The sequence below is a fragment of the Aptenodytes patagonicus genome, chromosome 5 (genome assembly GCF_965638725.1).
Source record: "Aptenodytes patagonicus chromosome 5, bAptPat1.pri.cur, whole genome shotgun sequence".
In the NCBI taxonomy this organism is placed as follows: domain Eukaryota; kingdom Metazoa; phylum Chordata; class Aves; order Sphenisciformes; family Spheniscidae; genus Aptenodytes; species Aptenodytes patagonicus.
In genome coordinates, this window is record NC_134953.1 from 11,445,247 (window position 1) to 11,468,110 (window position 22,864).

The 22,864-nt window shown below is 44.4% G+C and overlaps 1 protein-coding gene across 4 annotated transcripts in view; it reads right to left on the bottom strand.

Annotated features, from left to right (window-relative positions):
• Positions 1-7,981: 7,981 nt before the first annotated feature.
• Positions 7,982-22,864, bottom strand: part of MARCHF8 (membrane associated ring-CH-type finger 8) — a 105,654-nt gene continuing 90,771 nt past the window's right edge. For 3 of the 4 annotated variants that reach the window (XM_076338661.1, XM_076338662.1, XM_076338663.1), the window contains 5 exons: positions 22,700-22,779; positions 21,549-22,394; positions 19,413-19,593; positions 15,405-15,552; positions 7,982-12,926 (listed from right to left, as the gene is read on the bottom strand). In XM_076338661.1, coding sequence (XP_076194776.1) covers positions 12,622-12,926; positions 15,405-15,552; positions 19,413-19,593; positions 21,549-22,394; positions 22,700-22,779 — 1,560 coding nt within the window. In that variant the 3' untranslated portion in view covers positions 7,982-12,621. The remainder of the gene's footprint in view (positions 12,927-15,404; positions 15,553-19,412; positions 19,594-21,548; positions 22,395-22,699; positions 22,780-22,864) is intronic. The other variant, XM_076338664.1, reaches the window with a different exon arrangement.

A 22,864-nucleotide genomic window follows, 5' to 3' on the forward strand; every position in this document is an offset into this window, starting at 1 on the left:
CAACCAACCCCCCATTTCCACAAAGCGCTCTAAAAATCCCACAGTTTCACGGTCTCCACCCTGAGTATACCAAGGACCAAACACTTGCTATCATTAAGATGTTATCATTAAGGCAACAGAAGAGCGGGCTGTGCTTCTTCCACAGCCCAGCCTACCCCAGAGAAAATAACCACATAGCAGTGACACTGCACCCTTGGCACTTAGGCACCGAGACCACTAATGCTGTTCTCCTGCATTTTCATCAGGCAACCAAATACCACATGCTGTCACCCCTGTTACCTCACTAATGATCTTCCTTCGTGACGCTGCCAGCAGCAGCTGCATGATACCATGCTGCAAGGAGCCAGCTTGGGGCTTTTGCAGATCCCAGTGTCCTTCCACCATTGCTCTGTGATCGGACCGAGCTCCTCGTTTCCTCGCTGTCGGGCAGTTTGCCTGGCTGGTCTCTGTGCTTTGGTGAACTTGTAGTGACAGGTACACAGAGCAAGCAAAAATAAAACCACCTCAGAAGTGCTTTACTCATGGTACACTTGCACCTCAGGTGCTGTGCTCACATCACCTCACATACTAACTAACTCAGTCATACTTCGGTAGCGCTTTCAGTCTGAGGCACTCGCTACACAGAGTCTTGTCTCCTCACATGTGAAGCTGGGTGGGCATTATCAGCCACCAACCTTCAAATACAGAGGAAGACAGCGATTAAAGTCAACAGTTGGAAGTTACTGCTGGCTCTGCCTGCTTCTGTTCTGGCAAGCCCGGTTGCAAAGTGCCTCGTGCCTCCCTCCAGCACGGCTGCTGCATCTTGGACTGACTGCTGGGAAACACCGCAAGATATGCTTACAGAGCCTGCTTCAGCTTCTAAAATTGCAGCTACCCAAGACGTGTTGTGGCCTGTCTTACTTACGCACCGTGGCCAGTGGTGGCCACACAGCAATGGGGACAGCCTGCAATGCCCTGGAAAGGTTCCCGTTCTTCTTTCACAGAAGCGTGATGCTACTGGGCTACACTCACCCAGACAAGTCAGGGAAGGTCTCCTACATCTGTCCTATACAAATAGAGTCAACCATTTGCTATATTGTGACTCAGATTTCAAGGTTCTCCCGCGTTCAGGGTATGTATTTACATATAGGCCTATAAAAAATTCACTGTGTCTGCCTTGGCTCTACTGAATTGCTCAGCATGAATTTCCAGTCTGCTGCTACTTTTTAAAAACCTGAGACAGCTACAGAATCCCAGCCCAGAGATCTGATCGCTCCTCCTGAGCTTTAACCAGCAAGGGATCCTGCCTGCTGCACTGTGATCCCTTCCATCAACAATATTACCCCATAAAAGCGCACCATAAATTCGTAAGTTCTTCCTTGGTTTCATCATTTCAAAGAAATCATACATGTTTCATTTTTGCAGGGGTGCTGTCAGCCCTAAAGTTTCTAAATTTAGATTCACAGCCTTCACTGAAAGATGTACCTGAAACTCTTTTAATATGTCAAATGCTTCAGAACCAGCTGTTGTCAGACACAAGGCCACCTTCTGGGCACCATCGGTTTTGCTGCAAATATGGAGCAAGTGGTGTTCAAACCTTGATTGGTGGGTTTCCGTGTTTCTTTGTGTTTCAGCTCCAATGCAGCGTTTGAACCCCGTCCCATTCCCCTGGGTCATCAGTTCTGTTTTCAGACCGTTCGGGTCTCTTCTGTACAGAGCTGTGACTGGGGAGACTTACTACAGCATTACAACTTCTCTTATTAGCTCATTAAAGAAAATACTAGGTAAGCTCAGTCCTGTACATGAAATTTGTAGGAATGCATTCGTTACCTCTCTCCAGCCCCTTCACAGCTATGTCTTTTTTTAATCAGTCTGTTCCTTTAGCACCTCTCACTTTTATCATGATTTCCACCTTCAATGATTTATTGATAATATTTACTGTTGGTAGAACTTCAAATGTTTCATCAAAATCCTGCCAAACAAAATGGCAGGATACGTAAAAAAACCCAGCCATTTTATCAAAAGACTACGTTATTCCACTCTCGAGGAGACCCACCCTGTATGAGACCCCAGCACGATTCTCTTCCATGTTGTATCAGATGGCTGCTTGATGTCAAACAAGGAAACCAGTCTTGGAAAGAGCAGTTGGATCTCATAGCTGGATCCAAGGTGCGTGTCCAAAAGATTAGGCTATGGGATCAGACACAGACTTGCATTGCAGGGTTTCCCCTGCTCCCCCAACGCCACCCTGGAGTCCTCTTGGCACGGTGGCTAAGCTGCAAAGAGAAGATCGTGCTGCACCCTGCACATGGCACATCTCCCGGGGATGGAGAGGGAGGCTTGAGCCACTCAGGTTGAGGAAGACCCTGACCTCAGGTCTCCGGCTTCCTTTCTGAAACCACCAACTCACTTAAGGCACACGGTCATTGTCGTCACTTCTGCCTGCTCTTCCAGCAGCTGCATTTTAAAGCAGATGATCAAGCCCTTATGCTAAGACAGTGGAGGGCATGGAGACCAAGGGAGATGCAGCCTGTGAGAGACACTCTGGAACCAGGGGCTCCCTGGCCAAGGCGCCAGCCTGCACCCCTGCTCCAGGCACTGAGGTCCTGCAGCCTGCATGCGTGCCAGGTGCTCAGACACCACTGCCGTGTCTAATCCCAAGGACTTTCAGCCAGCAAGGGATGGACCTGAGAACCCCCAGTTCCCTCTGGACCTCAGACAGATCAAAATCCCTGCTACGCCCAAGCCTAGGAGCGAGCAAGGTTTGTAATTGCCTTGGGAATGAGATGTACTGCATGCGCCTGGAAACCTCGTTCCCGCAGCGCAGGCTCTTGATCTTACGGAAAACATCCAGAAATGGGAAATGCGAGAAGCGGGGGCGCCGGCCCGGCAGGCCCTTCCCTGCCCGCAGCCCGGTGAGAAACAGCCCGGTGGCCGAAGGGCACGGGTGGGCACTGAGCCGGGGCAGCCCGAGGGGAGCAGGACAGCTGTGGAGGGGAACACGGGGCTGCGGTTATAAGTGGAGTGCAACGTTACCTCCTTGCCAGTGTGAAAAATAGAATAAAAATAGAATTTTTTTTTTTTTCCCCTATTTTGCATTCTATTTTAAGACGGGGCTGCTGTTAGGTGGTGTGCAATATTACCTCCTTTGCCAGCGTGAAAAACGCAAAAGGTGTCAGAGTGATCAATCTCTAATCGCTATCGATAACTACCTTCATACCTGGCAGTCCTTGTGTGCGCAGTTGGTGAGACCCAGTGCTGGTTTCTGGCACCTGCTTGCAAAACCAGGCAGTCCCATCCAGTCACGGACCCGATGCAGGCAGCAAGCCCAGGCTTATTTCTCCCCCAGCCACTTTCCTGGGGAGTGAGGAACCGCTCCCTGCATCACCTCCGCACTCGAGCCTCTCTGCATCTCACCCACCTCACTCCTCACTTGAAGATGGTTTCACAAGGCAGTGGTGGAATCTGTGCACTCACAAGCAGGGAGCTGGGAAACTGGGCCCTTAAAACATGAGCGGCTGCTATTCTTGAGCTGGCTGTGTGTTAGTGGGGGGCTAGGACAGCCCCCTGCGAGGGGCACATCTACTCTGCCGTGGATTTTGCTGCTTGTTATTCACAGCTCTCATTCTCCTCAGCATCACTCAGATTTACTACATGGAAATTCACAGCGGAAGTCAGCTGCTGTCCCTCTTTATCTCCTTGCAACGCCAGTGAAAAACAAGGTTGTTCTGTGAAGATGTCACATATCTTATAGCCCTCCTGAGGCTACAGGCAATTTGGGTGGGCAGATGGCCCTCTTGAAATATGCTAATAAAGGACTGGGAGTGGGGAGGAATGACACAACATGGTAATTAACAAATGATGGAGGGGATCAGTAGAGCCTACAGAAATTTCCAAGCTACATAAATAACCTAAGGGGCACGGGCTTAATAGCTGAGAACATATGGGTGCTAATTGTGTATTGCTCCACCAGAATGGGAAGAAAAAGCGCCTTGTTCATAGACCTGCCTCTGTCCCAGCTCAGAAATTAACTCTAGGATTGCAAAGCTCAGCACAGAGTGTCCTTGCTCTGCCATCCAGGCAGTGGCAATTCTGACACCAGCTGAATCTCTCACAAACCCCCAGGAGGGTTGCTACATCACCACTTACTACAATAACTTTATACCTTTTGTGCAAGGGATCATCCAGAGTGAGTCTCTCTCTCCCCCCATGAACTTCCTACCGCCCTTTTTGAGGTGGTGTTCCTTGGATCCTTCATCCCATTTAGCATGATGTTAGGACACCTTCCTCAGCCCTGAGGACCATGGAATCTGGGACCGCCTGACCTCAGCACTTCCCCCTAAATCCACAGATCCTCTCACTGCCTCCACGGATGTAGCTGTGCTACCCTGGCACTTTGCAAGAAGAGGAGGGGAGGGAGACCGAGAGAAGACAGCCTGCTTTCAGGCTTCCCCTCCCCAAATCAGTGCTGGGAGGCTGCGCGGGTAACACTGCTAAAGAGGAGGGGAGAGCAGAGGCATGGGACAGGTAGCCATGGACAAGGCAAGCACAAGGAATACAGCCGCATTAGTGGCTACTCTTTTGGTATCATTTGGTGCTGCACGCGTTTGAGAACTGCAAAACTAGAACAGCAGTGGGAGACTGAAGACTGGTGCAAAAGTCTTAAGCCCCAGCAGCAAAGGTAGAGTCCTGATAGAGGTTTGTGCAATATCAGCTCTAATCTGAAGTCAGGCAGGTCCAAATTCATCCCTGAAATAATACCTTTAACTTCTACCACAGCTTAATTTGGTCCAGGGCTGCAAGAAAGCTGCTCAGCGGAATGGTTTGATTTAATTTCTGTCTGATTTCTCTGGTCTACATGAACTGCTTAGGTGTGGCCATGAATGTAGCACGGTCCTGAAAGCACAGTTTTGGGATAAAATAAACCATTATCTTGCTGGCATGAGAAACACTGATTTGACTAATCCCATGATCAGAATCAGTTCTCTTTTAACACAGCACTTTCAAAAGCAAGAAGTTAAACATGAGAGCAAGACAAGTGGCCAGTCAGACTCTAGGGAGACCTCAGTTTATCCACAGGAAGGGAACAATGGTACTTTGTGAGTTAATTTGGGATGCTCAGGGGTAAAGCAGATATGAAGTACTACATACACTAAGACAGCTGCACTTTCTCGGTTGGGATCAAGTCATCAGCCCAAGAGATTTCCTATTCTCTCCCGACCACAAGGATAACTGTTTCTCTTGACAAAGGAACCTGCTGTCCCCAGCACCAGACCCTATGGCTCTAACAGTGATGAATTCTCCTAAGCCTGCTTGGCCTGCCTTGTTTGCGGGTGGCCTTTGAGACAGAGAGTATCAGGGCAAACCAGCACAGCAAGGGGCTGCCAGCAAAAATGACTGGGAGGTTAATTTTAGCGAAGTCTTAAAATGTTAGGAATTGCAAGCCTGGTTCCCTGAAGCTTCGGGATTTAACAAGCATACCCTGAGTGGTGATGTCCCCCCTCTGCTCTGTGCAGCCTTCTGGTGTTTTATTCAGTTATTTCAAACCCTCCTCTGATGTTAAAGCCTTTGAGACAACTTCATTCATCTCCTTACCACTCTCAGGCAAGGTCTCCTCTGTTTTCAGCTTTCAGTTCCTCTGCCACCAATCTTGCCTTTTCCCTAGAATACACTTTAAAAGAGTATTCATAAAGTTTGCCATCACTTGACCCTGTCTGAGCGATATTACATTTCCAATTATTCTATCCTGTGTAATGCACTGACTTGCTCCTTGTTTCCTTTACCCAGGGCTCTAATTATTTTTGATTTTTTTAAAAAACCTCCCCTGCCTCCTTTCTGAATTATATTCCCCTCTCTCTCCATTCAGCCAAGATGAATGAGTTTTTCCTCTGTTCAGTTCTTGTTCTATAATGAGATATTCTTGCCTGATTTTCTGATGTCATCCATCCATCCCAAGACTGTGAAAAAGCACCCTCTTCTGACTGTCTGTATTGTGGTAACACAATGCAATCCCAAAATGTCAGAGAGCATCCTACACATCAGAGACTGGAGCCTAGAGGATTTCCAGGAAAAACTGGGATCGCAGGTAGACATTAAGCTTTATTTGCACAGTGTCACTTTTGGGTACTTCCATGCTCATTCCTATGAATCACGTGCTGATTGTAACTTGGTTCCTCCTAGCACAACTCTCTCTGCCCAGCCTTGCCCAGAGGCAAGCTGAGTGACTGAGAAATAATGACAGTGGTGAAAGAGGAAGGGGGGAAGAGGAAGGAAATTTGGGTTGCACAAGTAGAATGAATGGAAAGGGGCAAACACACCATGGTATAGGTGAACAGCCTGGAGATAGGGAAATCTGAAATGGAGGGGTTGGGCGACAGGAGAGTGGTCCACAGGGCGGCTGTGGGAAGAGGGGGATTGGAGGAGGATGTATAGTCCCTGCAGCAGTGCAGGCACAAGCCTGGCTCTTGAGGCTCTTGGGGCTTGGTTTTCAGTCAGCAGCTGGAGTTACACCATTTGACACCTGCGTAGCCTCCAGAGGGCACTGGGGTGGATCTTGCCAACCCTGCTGCTGGCCTCCCGCCTCCCAACAGCCTCCCTCTGTCCTGCTCTGAGAGGCAAGCCATGCTGGTCCTGCCAGCCAGATACCAGTAACTACTCACCGGCCAGCTCCAGTTCCTGGGGACCAGCTGAAAAATCCTGTTTCTGGAGTCACAGCTGTGCCACGTGCCGCTGAGCCACTGCTCTGCTCTGTCTTGGAGAGGGACACGCTTCACACACTGACAGTAATACTCTTTCAGATGAAAATGAGGTTTACAAGAGGGAAGAAGTTATTTCATAATTAACTCGAGGTGCCTGAACCCAAGATGAGGAACACTTTTTAACCAGCAGCCAGATGGTTCTACAGGCTCCGTTTGTTAAACCGTCTATCAGCTTTTCATCCCAGAGACTGGCAGTCAAACAGCAGGCCCTGGAAAGTATCTTACCATCTCTCCAGCAGGGTTTTTTGTATAGAGGTCTTGCTGGTGGGTTTGCAAACTTTATGTAAGTAGCTTCGTTTACTACAACAAGACTTGCTTCACTAAGGGAATATAGGACAAAGCCTTTTGTTTTGCATGGGAGGCACCTCTCTAGGGTTGCAGTATTAAGCTTTCCTTCCCTTTCTTACCTAAAAGAAAATTAAAAACTAATCACTCCTTAAAAAGAAACATCAGTTAAAAGATTTTCTTTGAGCCCCCTTGTGTCTGTTACAGACACAACTTTCCAGATCTTATTTGCTCTTTGGCATTTATGCTTTTGTTACAAGCTTTCTCACAGCAGCCCAGATAGCTGTTTTCCTTCACCTACTGGTGCTAGAAACCTATTCAAGAGAAACTGCTGAAGACTTCCCGTTCTGTGGCTCAGTCCTGGCATGAAAACGCACATAGCACTGCAATCGTGCTCAGGCCATCAGCAATGAAGGATAAATGCAGCCATCCACCACTCCAACTTACACAAAATTATTTTTTTTCTTAGAGGAGAATCATAGAAACAAGCATCTGCTGCTCTGCACAGAAACTGATGCGTCTGAGAATGCTGACTTCAGACATGAAGCATTCGTCGCAACACTCGGTGTCAATTCCAGAAGCTCCAGATTTTAAGGCCCACAGGAATCCTCTCTCCCCACCTCCTGCATGGCACAAGCCAGAAAATTCTCCCCATGATTCCTGCATCTGAGCCCAAAGCACCTGCACAGTCATATCTTCTCACTGCATCGAAGGAGTCGCCCACTTACTCTGATGGTTAACCATCCCTTTATCATTATGAATCATTTTAACATCAAATTGTCATGGGATGCTACTCTGCGTTGGTCTGCCACACTGAAGAGCCATCAAGTTCCATGTTTACTCCAATGAAAGTAACTCACTTTGATCATCATCTTACTACCAGATAGCTCAATTCTTCTCTCGTGTGGGCCTCTGATGCTTTTTCAAACAAAATGGATACTATAATGGGCTTGTTTTGTTCTGTTTTTTTATAGAAACACTTTATTGCTGCAGTCAATAACCCTGTGTATCACACACAACCAATTACAGTTTAAGAAACTAAAAATAATTCTGCAAGTGGTAATACTGAGAAAACGAACATACATGAAAGGATACAAAACTATACATTTAAGTTACTAGAAATTTACTAACTAAAAAATTCTGCAGAAGTGTGAAGTGTCTTGTATAAACTATACAACACATGCCAGTGTAAAGTTGTTTAACATTATACAATCACCTATCTACAAATGTTTTACCTCAATACAAGATCAGCTGCAATTTTTAAACAGTTATCTTCTATACAAAGACAAGTGCTTTCAGTACTTCATTGGAATATACAGACACTGCAATACCTCAAAACTAAAAAGTAATCACAAAATAAAAGGTCCCGCTTAGAAGTTTTCTTTGCATATCTAGTATAACGCTGTGAAAATCCAGCCAGCAATACCCTTGCTTTTGTATTTGCCCTGTTTCACCCCCGTTTGTGAGGGATCCCACCCAGAGTCACCGACCTCCCTTTCATTGCTGGCCACAATCTCCACAGCAGACTACACCAGAAATCTGTATCTTAACACACTTCAGCTTTAGGAGAAATTTGGACCCGGGTCCCACTTTGTTATAGATACTTACCCAGCCAAACACAGGGCAGAAGCAACCGGCTCCCATGTGTGGCCATATCCACGCATCACTTCAAAGGTTTCTGAAGAGTGGCACGCCAAGCAGATCCCTTCCTTACAGCACCGCCACAAGTGGGACTGATGCCCTGATCAGTACAGGGCATGGGCAGAAGTGGGCTTGGACAGGGAGTTACTATTGCTTCCCAGGATTTCCCAGGTACAGCCCAGCAGCCCAGCACTTCTCTAACCACTTGCAGGCTCAGTGTAACCTTTGTTGAACCCCTCCTGCTGAAGCAAAGCCAAATCTCAATGACATTCAACCAGAGGAAGCTGTCCCCAGGTCTGGCCATCTCTTCAGAACACAGGGCAACATTTTAAACACCGTCCCTGCTCTCAAAATACAGGGTTACAGTTGAAGAAAGTCCTGAGAATTCATAGGAATTCAAGGTCTCACGATCTCTTAAATGGGATCAACCTTCTGCAGCACACACCTGTATTTCTAACATAATGCATGTTCATGACCTGGCAGATATACCAAATATGACATGGCGGGCAAATTTCCTTGGCACAGCTGGCACTTTTTGGACAGGATTTAAGTCAATAGAACAGGAGTCTGGTCATATGTCTAGGGCATGGGACATGTCAGCAAAGGCTCTGGCAATCTAGGGAAGGGATCGCGGTAGACGGTATTAAGCCTATATTCCCTCCTACTTAAATTCTGGTCTCAGAAAAGTCCCAGGTAACCTGAACTAACTTTGGCCAAGGAACAAGGACCAAAAAAAGTCAGACTTCTCTTTCAGTCATTTCAAAAGCTGCCAGAAGGAAGTGTTGGAAAGCCTGACCTGACAGGGGGTGGTTGTTCCCCTTACTGACATCTGGTCAGGAAGGACAGAGCTCACCTGAGCTCATCAGTGCCTCGCAGCTGGAAGCTGAAAACAAGTCAACAGTATCTCCTTGAGGAGAAAGAAGGAAAAAGCACCATTCAGTCTTCTCACACCATTCGATGGCACCATGCAGAAGCAGAGAACTGCAGCTTCAGAAGCCCACTGTTAACACCAAGCAAGAATCAGCGTGACAAGTGTGACCAGCATAAATGAAAACCCCTGACAGATGGATCTCTTCTGCAGCCCTTCCTGGTATGAGCATTCCTAAGCAGTATAAAGAGTTTAAATATTAGGCTTTAATTTTCATTCAGAAAAGACCTGCTGGGAGACAGAATGGTTAGCAGCAACACTGGCTAAAACAGTTTCATCCGCAAATATTTTTCCCCAGATGATTTTGCTGGAGATGATTTTTCTTCCCAAGTTAAGACACACAGGATACCGAAGGATTTTGCTGTTCCCCTGAATACACTGAACACTACCTGGCATGTGCCACATGGAGCTTCCAAAACACCAAATGAGATTTCACAATGTTTCACCAAGAATCAGGTATGACAGCGATTGAAACAGGACCAGCACGTTACAGTATGCCATATCGGCACTTGCCAGATCATCGGTCAGTGCCTCTCAGGCATGAGCTGGAGAACAAGCAGGTTTCATACCAGAACTTGTCCATTTTCATTTCACCTACTGGCCACAGATCGGATGAGAACGTGCACAGCATCAGTCGGCAGCTGATTCTGTGCATCTTGCAGCTGTAACGTGAGCATCTTGCAGACATGTAAGCCTCGTGCACTTGGGCATTTCAGAATGATGAAGGTGTGCAAGACCTGATATTTAACCCACCTGAGTTTTTCTAGTAAATCTTTTCACAGAACAAAACAGAAAACAAAACAAGACAGTGTATTACCTGGGTTCTCTAATAGAGGATCACCCACAGCGAAGTTCAGGAAAGGGCCCAAGTAATTGCACTTTAAATTATGGCAGGCATAGGCAACAAATTCTACGTGCGTATGGTCATGAAGACTGCTGCCCCGATACTAGCAGGGTATGCAGGGTTTCTCTGCCTGTATCATGTAAGCATGGGACATCCTGACACCCAGCACAGTACACAGACCCATGCCAGCGCAGCTTTGCTAGGACTGCCTAGAAGTCCGAGTATTTTAAAACATCTCAAGAACAAGGTACCATGTTGTTCATGAAAATCACAGCCAGTAAGCTTCAAGCGTGAGATCACGCAGAGGCACGCATGCACACACACGCTTTTCCTCTAACAGCTCTTAGAAACCACTGGTGTGTGTTCTCTTACCATAGTCCCTTCTCTGCCTTCTTTTAAAATATTAATTTAGAAATAAATTAGTATTACATTTTAAGGAAAAAAAATCACCGATCTCTTACTGTTATTCTTTGGGAAGTCTTAAAGCAACTACTTTTATTATGAAAAGAACTTGCCCAATGAAAGTTGTACTTGAAAAAGACTAAGTAAAACCTGAACCGGAGATGGGGATTTAGTTCAGTATCTCAACAAGTAAACAGAAGCTTTTACCTAACTGTGAAGTCCAGACAACTCCTACTAAGACCTACCAGAGGATTATCATTGACTTTACAGAGATTTAGATAGGGCTCAGGTAGGGAAAGTCAGCTTTCAAATGCAGAGGCCTCGTGTGCTGACTTTTCGTGAGGCTTTGTTTCTGCTCCAGTCACACTGAGACTTTGGTTAAATGAGGGCTTGAAGCTGGACAGTGGTTCAGCGAAGCAGATTGGTCAAGTGAATTAACAGCAAACACCCCAGGCTTTGGGCAACTCCGTCTAAAGCCCTGCAAACAGATTTTAGAGCTGTCCCTCTCTTTTCATTAAGGCTGACTGATTAAAAATCAGTCCCAAATTCAAAAGCACAGACAAAACTATGCTCTGACCACGTAATGCATCACATCAGGACTAAAACCAGGCAGGTATTTTTAAACTCATCCACTTCATGCAATATTTACTTCCTAGACTTTGATCTCAGCAGCTCCTCTGACAATGTCAAATTCTTGGGTAATTCACACATGACACAGCACTAAAGAAGGAAAACCAATTTCAGCTGTATTGACTAAGTATCTTTTTTTCCATAACAGCTCACATTTTTACCAGTATAGCAACAAACCCTTTGCCAATGGTTTGGAATGAAAGTTACATCAGGTATATATGTGCAGGTGTGTTGATGGTCTGACCTATTGAAAAAAATAAACAAAACCAATCCCCAAAACAGAGCACTGAAACCATTAAGCACTGAAAACGAACACTGTACACATCCACTACTCCCCATACACAAGTCACAAGTGCAATATCCTTTGAAAAAAATTGCTCCTCAAAGGAAACCCAAAGAGGCAGAGTTTTTTAGTGTTATGTTTAGTAAGATAATGTGGGCATGTGTTGCAAATCACAGGTTGGAATTTTTTTTTAATTTTTTTTTTTTTTTAATAATAAGGCAAGAGGTTTATGTTCCAGAAGAACAGATGGGGTAAAGAATGAAGAAATGTTTCAAAAATGACACATTCTTTCAAGTTTCATTCTCATTGGACATACATATTACAAAATAAAGATTTTTAAAAGTGCTATATGCTTTGTAATTCTCATCACAATATGTAAAGCAAAATTTTACACCTGCTGCCTAAGACAAAATGTTAGTGGCAGTGTCAGCGGTGGATTAGACTCTAGCTCTCTCATTTCCCTCAATGTCTGGGACAACCTCCTTCATCACGCTTAAAGAACAAACAAACCGCACTCTACACATATTCCAGAATCATTTAGAGTCATCTTCTAAAGTAACAGACTCCATGAAGTTGATGACGGTTCACTAGCGGATTTCTTGATACCAAACCCAAGGCCCATTCTACCCAGTATCCTGTGGCCCTTTGATCAGCTACTATGAGAGACAAAACGTTGAGAGGTATGCAACCGTGATGACATTGACAGATATGCCAAAGGGATTTAAAAAAATTCCAACAAAAAACAAATGTAAAAAAATTCATCCGCCAGCCCTCAGCTGTTAGCCGATTTTAAAAAGGTAGAGTAGTTTGCAGTAAACAATGATATTTTAGATCTTCAAGGACATACAGAAACACCCCTCCCACCCAGCAATCAGACGTGAAGGATTTCTGCAGCACAGTCTTCTGGCTCTGTGTAATGTGAAGAGTTTGTGTCTGAATGGTGAACTCCAAGCATTTCTTTACTTTCGAAGTTTGGCTCCATTAGTGCAGGTTTTTCAAAAATATTCTTTTTGCTAGTTTCCGGACAGTTTTGTACATATATTACTCGGTTATAAGCTTTAAGTCTCTTCCACAGCTGTATGTACACTTTGCATTGCACATACATGAACAGAAGTCCTCCAGTGAAACCAATAGCCACAACCACCAGCTTAGTCCAAAATGGCCACTCTAGAATCCCTGGAAGAAAGAAAATAAAAAAAGAAGAAAGAAAAAGGACCTGGTCAATATTGGCTGGACTACATTGGATCTCTCAAAAACATCTTGCAAGGAAACTGTCACAGAGTTTGGGCCATGCAAACTATTCTTATTTTGCCATTTTTCTTGTTTGGCCTTTTTTTTCCCCTTCAAGTCAAACACATGCAGACTTCTACTTCACATACCAGATTTATTCTCACCCACCAGAGGAAAACCAAAACAATTGATTCTCTGTGTCTGAGCCCTCGTACACCACAATCACAAACAGAGTCAAGGCAACAGCCAGGAGTAAGTTTAGGCCCTTTTACACCTGTTTTTAAACAAAAATTGGATCAGATTATGAAAGGGATTCTATGGCATGGTTTCCTCTTCGTAGCAGGAGACTCAACTCAGTGACCCAAGAAGTATGTTCCACTCTGTGATCACACAGTACATGGAGTCATAGTCTTTAAACTCAAAAGGAAACGATTGTTACCATCTAGCTTGACAAGTTTGTTATGCAGACCAGACAATTTTATCTGCATCAGACCCAGTAACTTGTAGTTGATCTAGAGCATCTCTGATGATGCAAAACTGCAAGTGTTGGAGATACTGAAGCATTCTGGCAAGCTTACCCTCTGTCATTAAAAATGACCACCATTACTTTTCCTGAATTTGTCTAGCTTGAACTTTTAGACATTGGATCTTGTTACATCTCTATCAACTACTTTTAAATGAGAGACTATTCATTTTATACATATTCTGCTTACATAGGTCCTGTATCCACCCAGCCCCTCTCCTCTTTAAAGATAAGCAGCATCACAAGATGGGTATGAAACCATGCTGAATCACCCACTATCAGGTTTCTCAGGGAATAAAATCATGGCCTTCCAAATCCTCAAAGTTTTTACCAAGATACAGGCCAGTGTTCTTTTGGAAATGCATGGTAGCATGGGAGGAATGAAACTATTTTAGTCCCAAAATACAAAGGGCACTGCAGCGTGACTACTGATGAAATCCCACGTGTGATTAATACCTGAACCTCTGATTCACAGGTGAGCTATCTGATGTCATCTGTAGGCAGTGACAGTATATGCTTGCCCCTGTGCAGATATGAATGTATACCCACCCACACTCCCCACACCCCCCAGCTCATTACAGCACTCCCCAGATTTAGAATCCAAATGGAGGGAGCAAAGAAGGCACTATAACATGTACTAAATATTCACTATTCCTCCTATTCATGTTCATCTAATGTATTTATTGGCTAAAATAACCTGGAGATGATAAATCTTTGAAAGCATATGCTTTTCATTATCATATGGAAACCTTACACTGAAAGGCCAACAATTTTCACCGTACATGGAAGAGATGGGGTTGGATAGAACAGAAACTAAAAGATTTCATACAAAGCAGCTTCCTGACTGAAGTCACGAACAATCAAACTACAGCCCAAATGAGAAATGACAGCAAAACTGTTCAGTTTGAAGTGTGATTCTGCTCTGAAGAGACATTAACAGCTCTGTGGATTTGCAGGTTTATTGATGCTCAGCTACCTCCCCAGATGATGCTCTTCAGTCACCAGCAAAACATTTTCCACCTGTATGTCTAGTTGGCATGCAATGCTCTGTGAGCAAGGACAGCTTGCCTTCTAATGGCTCCCAGCCTTGGTAGATACCCCATCCCTTCTATCCCCACCTTCAGGGACAGCTCAGCTGCCTGAGAAACAGTTCTGTGACAGCTGCAAATTTGCAGGCCAGCATACCCAGGTAACAGATTTCAGTTTGGTAAGTTTACAGCTGGCATACTAAAGAAAACGTACTATTCAAGAAGTTAAGATGGCCCTGCAGTGGGGTGGCAGCCACTACATGAATTGTAGTGCACCTCATCTCAGTTGTGTGAATCGGAGTCCTAAGAATCAGCCTGAATTTCTTATGCTTCAGGCACAACTGGTTATAAAAATTTCTCCAGTCCAACATGGCTTTCACAGGAAACTTGTGCTAACCCGCCTCACAGATGACCAAATAGAAAGAAAACCCTGCTGATTTACCTCAAAGATTTGGATTTAGGTTCCTCTTACTTCTTCTCTTTTTAAAAACTGTTCTGCTTTTGCCCAGTTAAAACATAGCAAACAAATGCTTACATCCTTACCTGCTCAGTAAGTGTTCCAATTCAAAACTAAATTAGCTAAGGCAGTGCAATTTTGTGTCTGGCTACAGTGGATTAGCTCTCATATCTGTGCAGTTCACAAGTGAAAATTAAATTGACTTGAAATAGACTTAAAAAGCACCCACAGATGAATTTACACTGATTTAACTAAATAATTTTAGAACTGTGCTTTTAAACCAACCCAACCTCAGACTAAAGCTGACTAGTCTTAAGTATAAACATTACCTGCACACTCATGCTCTGCATCCTCTCTGCATTCAGGATAAATAATTATTCCAAGAGAATAAGTGGGAAGATAAGCAAGTAACATACCAGTAGTCTGTCCCTGTTTAATCTCTTCAGCGGTCCTGTCGATCAGGACATAGAGAGACCACACAACGCAGGTGATGGCAATGATATGGAATGTTACAGAGCACATGATCTTCCTCCTCTCGCTGGACGTCATCTGTAGCTTCTCCCACTGCCAAGAAAGCCAGAAACAGAGCAACAGATTAGGTGTTTATTGCAGTAACTAGAGAGTATAAAAAGAGAACATTGATAAGAACAAAAACCAGGCAGGAGACCAGTTTCCTCCTAACATGGATTTTAAAAGTCGGACGGCATTATTGCTCTGACCACAGCATATGTGCGATGGCTGGCAGCTCACCCTGCTGTGATGGGAGCCATACTGGTGCTGGAGGGGACCTCCAGCACTCAGCTCCGATCCGGAGCCTCAGCACAATGTCATCGCTTACCCACGCAGGGGCAACTCCAGCACGGAGGGACCCTAACGCGAGGCCTTGTGCAGCGCAAGCAAGGCTGCTCCCTTGTGTGTTCTCCACTCAACAGCGGGTACCCATAGTCACAGCTGAGCATCGTGAGTGGCAAAGGGTACCCTTGCTCAGGCAGGCATTCAATAAAACACTGCAATAAAAGTGGTACGTGATCCAATTGACCAGTGCGCGTTAAGACATCTCACGCTGAGCTCTGCTGGAGTTCCTCGGTGCACAGTCAAGGCTGTTTAGCTCTCAGCTCAAGGCTGTTTAGTTCTCACCTCCTACCTCTGGGGGTTTCATTCAATCTTCACATATATTTAACACTACTTACAGCAGTGACACCCATATTTTATTTTCAGTGTTTCACGTGCACTTAAATACATGTGCCCTAAGAATATATAGTAGAACTGGGATGACAGCTTTTGTAAGTGAGAGGACGCAGCAAATTAAATCCCCAGACCTGCATCTATCGTTTATAAAGCCCAAACAGAAACCACAAAGTCAGGTTGCTGTCATTTAGGAAAGATACAAAGAAACTAGACAATTATTACAGATGCTTCTAATATACAAGGAATTGTTCAAAACCAGCTTTTTTTTTTTTTTTTTTTACCTGAGACACCCAGAAGCTTTCTTTTTAATTATTTTTTTGGCAATCTCCCCTACATATATGATGAAAGTTTTTGCATGTGGAATACACATCCCTCAGCATATCTGCTTGGAACAGAGAGTTAAGATGGGCTTTTCTCACACTTTCACAAAATATATGCTGGGGCACGTAAGCTTCTCATACACACCCATGTGTTTCTAGAGATGTGCATTTGATGTCTCCTAGAATAACTTGTAGAAAAAGAGGACTTTGAAAAGGAGGAATAATGTGGAAGAGAGTGAGGATGACCTGACTAGTATGATTGAGATCACCCATTATGTTGAATTATTGTTTCCACTGCTACAAATACAAGAATGGTTGAACCCTGAAACAGAGACTTTGTGATCCTCTCTGTCTTGCCAACAATCTCTTTGGCCAGTCCAAGCCACATCTCCAGTGCTGGGGATCCAAATCTCATTGTGGCACAAGAATTGAAGACTTCCAGCAATGACATGCTAGATTCATGTCATGCTAGAAAGCTATATTCTTTCAATTGTCTTAAAAAAGATTGGACAAAACATTCCCTTTGGATGTGGTATTTTAAACAGAAAATTGCTTTTGCATCTAAACAAAAGGTGTTTACTTTTGATAGAAAGTATACATTAATTAATTTATTTTGCCAAAAAGTAAGCCTGTGAAAACTATTTGTGAATGCTTTTACAGAGCCACAAGGACTTGTGTTTTGACTAATTTATATTTCTCTTTTCTGTTCCGCAGCTTGAGCTCCTCCGCTGGACAATACCTCCTGTGAACTGCTGGCTCCACAGCCACCAAACCAACCCGCACCATCTTCAAGAGATATGACTGCACAGCAAAAGAGAAGATATTCTGCAAACTATGCACCAGCCCAGAGAGGAAACTAGAATATGTAGGTCCCTGCTGCATTATTCCGATGACACAGCATGCGGCATTTCCCAGTTAAAATAGTCAGCAGTTCTGTTTTTTTGAAGTGTTGTTAAAACAAAAAATTCAGCAGAAAATTTAGATCTAACATCTTTTTTTCCATTGAAATTTTAAAATGAAGCATCCCTCTCTTGTCTCCCCTCATCTTCACTTGAACCGTGACACGTTTTGTTTCTCATTCTCTTCCCTTAGTAACTTAGTGTTTGAACAGCCCAATGCTGCGATACAACCTTAAGATGCTGAGGAAGTTTAATTCCATTTCTACCCCACAGACAAGCACAAGCCCTATTATTTGTCCCATCCTGTTCATAATCACCAGTTCCAGACTGTTTTCTCCTGACTGACAGGATACCATAAAGGCTGAGTTGAAGATACGGAGGCAGCTTATCTTCTGGCTGCAGCTGAACCTCTAAACAGGCTCTTTAGATATATTTGAGAAGTAAATTCCTTCTTCTCCTTCTGTTTATGGCTCTGCCCCTACCTTCTGGCATCTGGTCTCTTTCCCACAGATGACCTGTTCAGATATAACTAATGGTGCTGAGTGAGTCATTTCTGAAGGTGCCCAACAGCTTTTTCTCACAGGGCACAAATGTTCAGAAAATATTTCCCACCCACTCCAGGGCACAGAAAAAACAGCAGCCAATTGCCAACTATAGCAACTCTTTTTACTTGGGATTCTCTAGAATAATTTCTTTAATGTCCTATGGCTGGGCTGTGCAAAGTGTTGTCTGTGCAGATAACAGAGCCTATGACGGCCAATATTGCAGCTCAGAGGTATTACACTGTGCCAAGGGGCTACCAAGGAAAAATCTGCAGTTCTTAGAAGGCAACGATTCACCGCAGTCATAAGTGGAGGTCATCCTATCAACCGGACATGCTAAGCTATATACTTTGCAGACTGTACATCTCCGTAAAAAAAAAAAAAGAGGTGTTTGAAATCTGCTCTATTTTCTGCTAGGAGTCACTTTTAGGAATTGGACAAGTTCTCGTAACAGCTTTCGGATGGCTGCAGTCCAGACTTCCCACCCTACGTGATTTAGGCTCATCATAACTGAATTTAATGTTTCTCATTTATTCTAGTTCCAGACTGAGGTTATTGTTATTAACCTCTTCCACTTTGGTAGACGTGGCAAGATTTGTCTGTGCTAAGAATACCAGTGACTTCCACCTCAAAATCCTGATGGTAAGGACCAATTGAAATGGAAAGCCTGGAGGATGTGGGAGAACAAAAAGGATACAAGTGCAAAACTGGCCTTACAATACAAGTAGCATTTAAGTACCTGTGTCTTGTCCAGTACCTATACTTTAAATCACCAGATTTATGAAAGGTACTTCTCTACAAAACAAAAATACAGGTTCTAGCAACCTGAAGTACTAAAACCTAGTCATTCACAGTCTAAGAAAAGGTGAAAATGAAAACATTATTATTGGTGAACCTTCTTCTACTTACACTGTAATATTTTCACTAAAATAGGTTTGCTCCTTTAAAAAGAAAAAAGCTACAAATTTTAACCAAATTACACTCAGGAAGCATGATTTAAAGTAAATTTAACCTGAAAACCTCTTATTTTCAAGAGAACTTAAAAGCCATGTGGATCTCGGAGCAGCAAACTAAAGCAGATAACAGTAATACAAAACTCTGTATTTAAAAAAAATGTGGATAACCACAAATACCTTTGTGCATCAGCTTATAAATATAACTGTAAAGAAAAAAATCAGGTTGCTGCATGCACATATGTATATGTGTGTGTATGCATGTACATTTACACACAGAGAGCTGCCAGGCTATGATAGCTAACTCTCAGAGCTGGATTCCTCTGATGTTGAATTTGCCAGGCTGAGTGTTAATTTAAATCCTTTTGCACCTATACAAAACTGACCAGACTTACTAAGGAGCCACAGAAACATGATAAACACGTGGGGGGTGCTGCAGGCTCACGGGCAAGGACAGCCTCTTTTCAGAGTGGATCTGTGTTTCACAAAGCATTTCCTCGGGGAAGCAGGTCTTGTGCCTACCTTTCGCAAAGGCTTCAGTTTTGTCTCCATGATGAACTCATACTTGCACAGTTCACAGCATCGTGTATCTGAGCTCTTGATCCATTGCTGCAGGCAGGCTTGGTGCACAAAATGAAGACTTCCCGTGCAGTGACAGGGGGTAATCAAAGGGCTCTCATCATCTCCTTCACAGTGACATATCCTGAATCAGAAGCAAAGCTGCTCATTAGGAGAAGAGGAAGCAGAAAGGATGTGGAAGAGGCATGTAATATCTGTGATCACACACGGCTGTCCATAGAGGATCCTGAGACAGACATATCAAAGGAATGTGTTCCATAAAGGAGCTAAAACTAAAGAACTCCAATGCTGCACAAACATACACAGGCACAAAATAATTGAGCACAGACACTGCTAACTAGACAGCTGCTTTCTAACAGATGAGGCGGACACACAGAGCCTGACAGAAATGCAGTATCCAAAAGAAAAACAGGGTAAGAAGTGACAACACTTCATCTAGAACAATAGCACTTAAATGAAAATAGCATTTAAATAGATGAGACAGCACTTCCCAAGACAAAATATGCACAAAGACGTACAGCTACTCATGGATTACGATCTGAAACAGAAGATAAAACAAAATTCCCAAACCAATGGTGAAACAGCCCACCCCAGTATCATGAAGAGTTAATTTAGACAGCCTGGATTTTGCACAAGAGAAGTGATTATTTCTAGTGCCAATTGCTAAGAAACAGATCCACACTGCAAAGCTACAGCACTGAATCTCCCCAAAATAAACCTACTCTAAACGGACTAATGGTTTTGCTCTCCAATTCTTACTTTGCAAGAGCTGCTAAGGAAGCATCAGCTCTGCAAAATTCCCCATTTCCCTCACAGCCTAACTGTGCAGACAGCAAGGACACCCGATATAGCGTTACTACCAGGTGCTGGCATTTGATTTCCAGCTTCGATTTATACACAACCCTGGGGTTGCATCAAACATCACTAAGTCCTTCTAACCATGTGGAAGAGGTCATGAATTGAAAGGGGGATGGTACGGAGCTCAGGGAATGAATGTAAGTTACTAAGCATATGTGAAGTACATCCTGGCATGCTGCCATCCCTGTCTATTACTGAAATCTCTTACTGATGTGTAGCATCTTGCCTCTTGCGACCTTGCTGATAGCTGGCAAGCGGAAATGAAGGAGTGGGTGGATTACAACAGCGTCTGGTTGATGACAAGCCAGTACGGAACTAGATTTTGCTGGTAATGAGGGGGGAAATCAAATAATATTGGCAAGTAGTAACAAAGCCAGCTTCAGAAAGTGCTGTCAGGGAGGAGAAAGATTAGTATAGCAAAATGCTAGGTAGAGGGATGGGATATTTGCTCCTGTACTTGGTGACTCCTGCTCCTCAACCACATTTTGGAGCTGGGATGGGGCAGACCTGCAGGCAAGTCACCATGAAGACAGTCCAGAGCTGGCTGTTCTCACCACCTGTGCACACGATTAATCCTCTGTAGTTGGAACAAGGACATCCATTGTTTTTGGGCCTCACACTATGGACATCACACAGGCCCACCACTAACACCCAGTGCTCAGGTCCCCCTTTTGACTAAGGCATCCAAGAAAGCCAAAATAAAAGAGTGTGGTGGGATACAAACTGTGAGGGAAAGATGAAAAAAAAGAGTAATCTTAAGCTACATTGACCTGATCTCAGCAGCAATTTTCAAACAGTCTGTTTTCCTCCTGACTTCCCACCCTCTGACCAAACCATCAGTGACTGTCAGGACAACACATTGCTCCTTAAAAGCTAAGACATGTTCAGCTTGGCCTTCAGTATGTGTAGCTGATTCTCTCATGATATTCCCAGTTTGGGCACTGATAAGAGAAAAATACAGTCTCAGAACCCCAAACCTGAAACAAATTACAAGAGAATTTATTTGACTCCAGAGGAAATTCTTTTGCTTAGTAGCCTTGTTAAGTGCATCAGAGGGGTGCAGGACAGCAGAGAGAAGGCTGCATGCTTCAAAGTGCACATATTAAAGCAAGGTGACAGAGTGAAAGAAAAGACAGAAACAGCACAAAGGCAGGACAAAGCAGAACGGTCACGACTGCACATGGGAGGGCTCGAAGGTAGGCGGTTCTCTGGTAAACCAACCTGCAGGTATCCCCCGATGTGGACACAGGGGAGAGAGGGGGGAATTTTTCTGACAGGGGGGAAGGGCAGTCAAGGTCACTGTCCTTCTCAACTGAACAGAGCGGCGCCCGCTGCTCTTTTGTTTTCAATTTCACCGAGGTGCTGTCTTCAAAGACGTCATCGTCTCCCATATCATCAGAGCAGAAGTCTGTGCTTTCCACCAGCACGCTGGAGGATTTCTCAGCTTGGAAGTAACTGGAATAGCTCTCCAGTTCGTGGAACTTATGCAGGCTGCTGGTGCTGGAGGTGTGGGAGAAGGAAAAGAGGTAACGCAACAGTTTTTTGCTCCTTGAGTTGTCATGGTCCACTTTGTCCTCCAGCAAGGGGATATGTACAGCGCTGTGGTTCTCTGCTCCTCCTGATGCACTCGAGTAGTTGGAAAGGGAAGGGATGTAGGAGTGCTTAGAATTGCTAAAAGAAAGAGGCCTGAGATTCAGCGGTTTCCTCTCTTTAAGATGGAATTTGTTAATCCTTAAACACTGCTCTTGAGTCGGGGTCAATTTGCCTTCTGAGCATGTTCGCTCCACATAGTCAAAGCACTCACTGGTGCTCTGCGCCTTCTGGTCCACGTCATTGAGGGACTTGGAGAATTTCAGAGTGTGGGTGGGCTTTACATTCTTAGCAGACCTGAGCGCCTGGCCCCGATCCTGCCCACGGGAGTTTCTCTTTGCTGCATGTAACGTGTCCTGACAGATTACTGTCACAGTGACCCCTTGTGTCAGAGGGCTCTGGCAGTGAGGACTTTTCAAGACAACAGCAGACTGCACTGGACTGTGATGACAACACTCAGAAAACACTGCACTGGAACTGCATGCAGAACAGTGGAATAAAAGCACAGAAAGTAAAAAACAATTACATAACAGAACACATATAATTAAAAGTGAAGAAATGAGAATTACGGCTAGTGTGGGAATGGCGAACATAGCGGGGCCAAACAGTCAGTGGGATTCAACGAAGCAGTGTTAGACAGCAGTCGAGTCAAACAAATGGGATGCTTCATATGGGACCCCCACATCGCTTACTTCCCCATACACGTGCTTTTTCAGTTTTGTTTTCTCTTAATTTGAACCTCGCACAAGCCTCACTGCAGCCATGCAAACAACACACTTTACCTGCAGATGTCCTGGTTGGATGGTGTCACAGAAGTCCGAGAGAAGCTATGAGGGGCAGAGATAGAGGTTGGACTTCCAGCCTGCAGTGAAATTAAAACAAACAAACAAAAAAAAGCAAGTCACAAGTCGGAAGAGTTTGGTATGCACAGCAATCACCTTCAGGGT